Source organism: Eimeria mitis, genomic scaffold (genome assembly GCF_000499745.2).
Source record: "Eimeria mitis Houghton genomic scaffold, Emh_scaff1459, whole genome shotgun sequence".
NCBI classification, from domain to species: Eukaryota; Apicomplexa; class Conoidasida; order Eucoccidiorida; family Eimeriidae; genus Eimeria; species Eimeria mitis.
Window position 1 is genome coordinate 3,866 of NW_013569334.1, and position 286 is coordinate 4,151.

Genomic DNA, 286 nt, shown 5'->3' on the forward strand with positions numbered 1-286 from the left:
GAGCTCTGGGGGTCAACAGAGAGCTTGAGGGCGCCTCGCAATCCCCTGCTGCTGCTGCTGCTGCTGCTGCTGCTGCTGCTGGTGTTGCTGCTGCTGTCTCTCCCGGAGGGGCAGAGGCGTTGGAGGCCTGCACATAAAAATAAATAAATAAATAAATATAAAAATAAATAAATATAAATATATAAATATATAAATAAATATAAATATATAAATAAGTATAAATATAAATATATATAAATCAAATAAAAATAAATAGGCTCTGCATCTAGGGTTTAGGGTTTAGGGT

General features: G+C 37.1%; 1 protein-coding gene across 1 annotated transcript in view; it reads right to left on the reverse strand.

Annotated features, from left to right (window-relative positions):
* The window catches only part of EMH_0037430 (uncharacterized protein), a gene marked incomplete at both ends in the record, with an annotated part of 4,034 nt that overhangs the window by 2,262 nt on the left and 1,486 nt on the right, over positions 1-286 (reverse strand). The window contains one exon of the mRNA XM_013495179.1: positions 1-127. Coding sequence (XP_013350633.1) covers positions 1-127 — 127 coding nt within the window. The remainder of the gene's footprint in view (positions 128-286) is intronic.